Raw genomic sequence first — 1,311 nt, 5'->3', positions numbered from 1 at the left:
TCACAGATGGTTCCTTTGAGTTACCCTGTAGAAGGCTTCCTTCACTTCCTTGTTCCTCAAGGTATAGATGACAGGATTCAAAGCAGGAGTGACCACCGTGTACATGAGGGCAGTTACCTTGTCTGTTTCTGGAGTGTGCGCAGTCTTGGGTTGAAGATAAGTGAATAAGGCAGTTCCATAGAACAGAGACACAACCAGAACGTGAGAGGAGCAGGTGGAGAAGGCTTTCCGTCTGCCAGCTGCTGAGGGGATCCTCAGGATGGCCACAAGAATGCGCATGTAGGAACACAGAATGAGGAGGCAGGGACTCATGATGAAGAGCACAGAGACAAAATAAAACACAATCTCAAGGTGGGAAGTGTCCACACAAGCCAGTTTCACCACAGGCATGACGTCACAAAAAAAGTGCTGAATCCTCCCTGTTCCACAGAAGGGCAGAGTGAAGATTGAAGTGATTTGGGCTGACTCCACCATTATTCCAGTGGTCCAAGATGCTGCGGCCAGTTTTAAACACACCGGAGGGCTCATCCTCAGAGTATAATGCAGTGGGTAACAGATGGCTACAAAGCGGTCATAGGCCATGGCAGCCAGCAGGCAGCATTCTGTCAGCCCTAAGATGGTGAATATGTACATCTGAGCCGCACAGCCTTCTAAGCTAATGGTCTTGTTCTCGACCAGCAGGTGTGCCAGCATCTGAGGCACCACGCTGCTGATGTAGCACAGCTCCAGGAAGGAGAGGTTCACTAGGAAGAAATACATGGGAGTGTGCAGGGAAGGAGTGACCCAGATCAGGCATATGATGATGAGGTTTCCTCCCACCGTAAATAAGTAGATGGCCAAGAACACAACGAAGAGTACAGACTGCAGCTCTCCTAGAGAGGAAAACGCCACAAATGTGAATTTGCTGCAGAGGGACTGGTTTCCAGGCACCATGGCTTCAGAGCCAGACATCTGTGCAAAGAGAAGGAGAGTACCTGGTGCTTACAGGGGGGTCACCTAAGGCAGGTCCCCATCAAGCCTCCACCCAAGGTCAGAGGTCTGAACTGAGACCCACGACAATCTGGATTCTGTGCCTTAGCAGGTTTTAAGTACATTTTAATTAAAATAGGTGCAATCTTCCTTCCTCGTTTGAATTCTGCAACTTTTTTTGTCTACAGCCTTTTGGAGAAAACCACTCTGTTCAGGTACACATTCACATTGTCTTCCTTTTATCCTATCTGTGTTCCTATTACATGTGCACAATATTACATAAGAAGTATATTGCATAAGGAGTGACATATCATCTATGTATATGGAGAAAGATATAATTAT

At 47.3% G+C, this 1,311-nt stretch overlaps 1 protein-coding gene across 1 annotated transcript; it reads right to left on the bottom strand.

Annotated features, from left to right (window-relative positions):
* LOC142451484 (olfactory receptor 10C1-like) lies at window positions 1-951 on the bottom strand. Its single transcript, XM_075553277.1, has one exon. It carries the CDS (start codon window positions 949-951, stop codon window positions 1-3), a length of 951 nt encoding a protein of 316 aa, XP_075409392.1.
* Between the last annotated feature and the right edge of the window lie 360 nt (window positions 952-1,311).

The sequence above is a fragment of the Tenrec ecaudatus genome, chromosome 6, assembly GCF_050624435.1.
Source record: "Tenrec ecaudatus isolate mTenEca1 chromosome 6, mTenEca1.hap1, whole genome shotgun sequence".
Taxonomy (NCBI): Eukaryota; Metazoa; Chordata; class Mammalia; order Afrosoricida; family Tenrecidae; genus Tenrec; species Tenrec ecaudatus.
Note: the sequence above shows the minus strand (reverse complement) of the source record. Positions and strands in the feature narration are given on the sequence as shown.

What these genes read in the sequence shown, in the direction of transcription:
- LOC142451484 (XM_075553277.1), bottom strand. Translation starts at nt 951, where the DNA reads ATGTCTGGCTCTGAAGCCATGGTGCCTGGAAACCAGTCCCTCTGCAGC.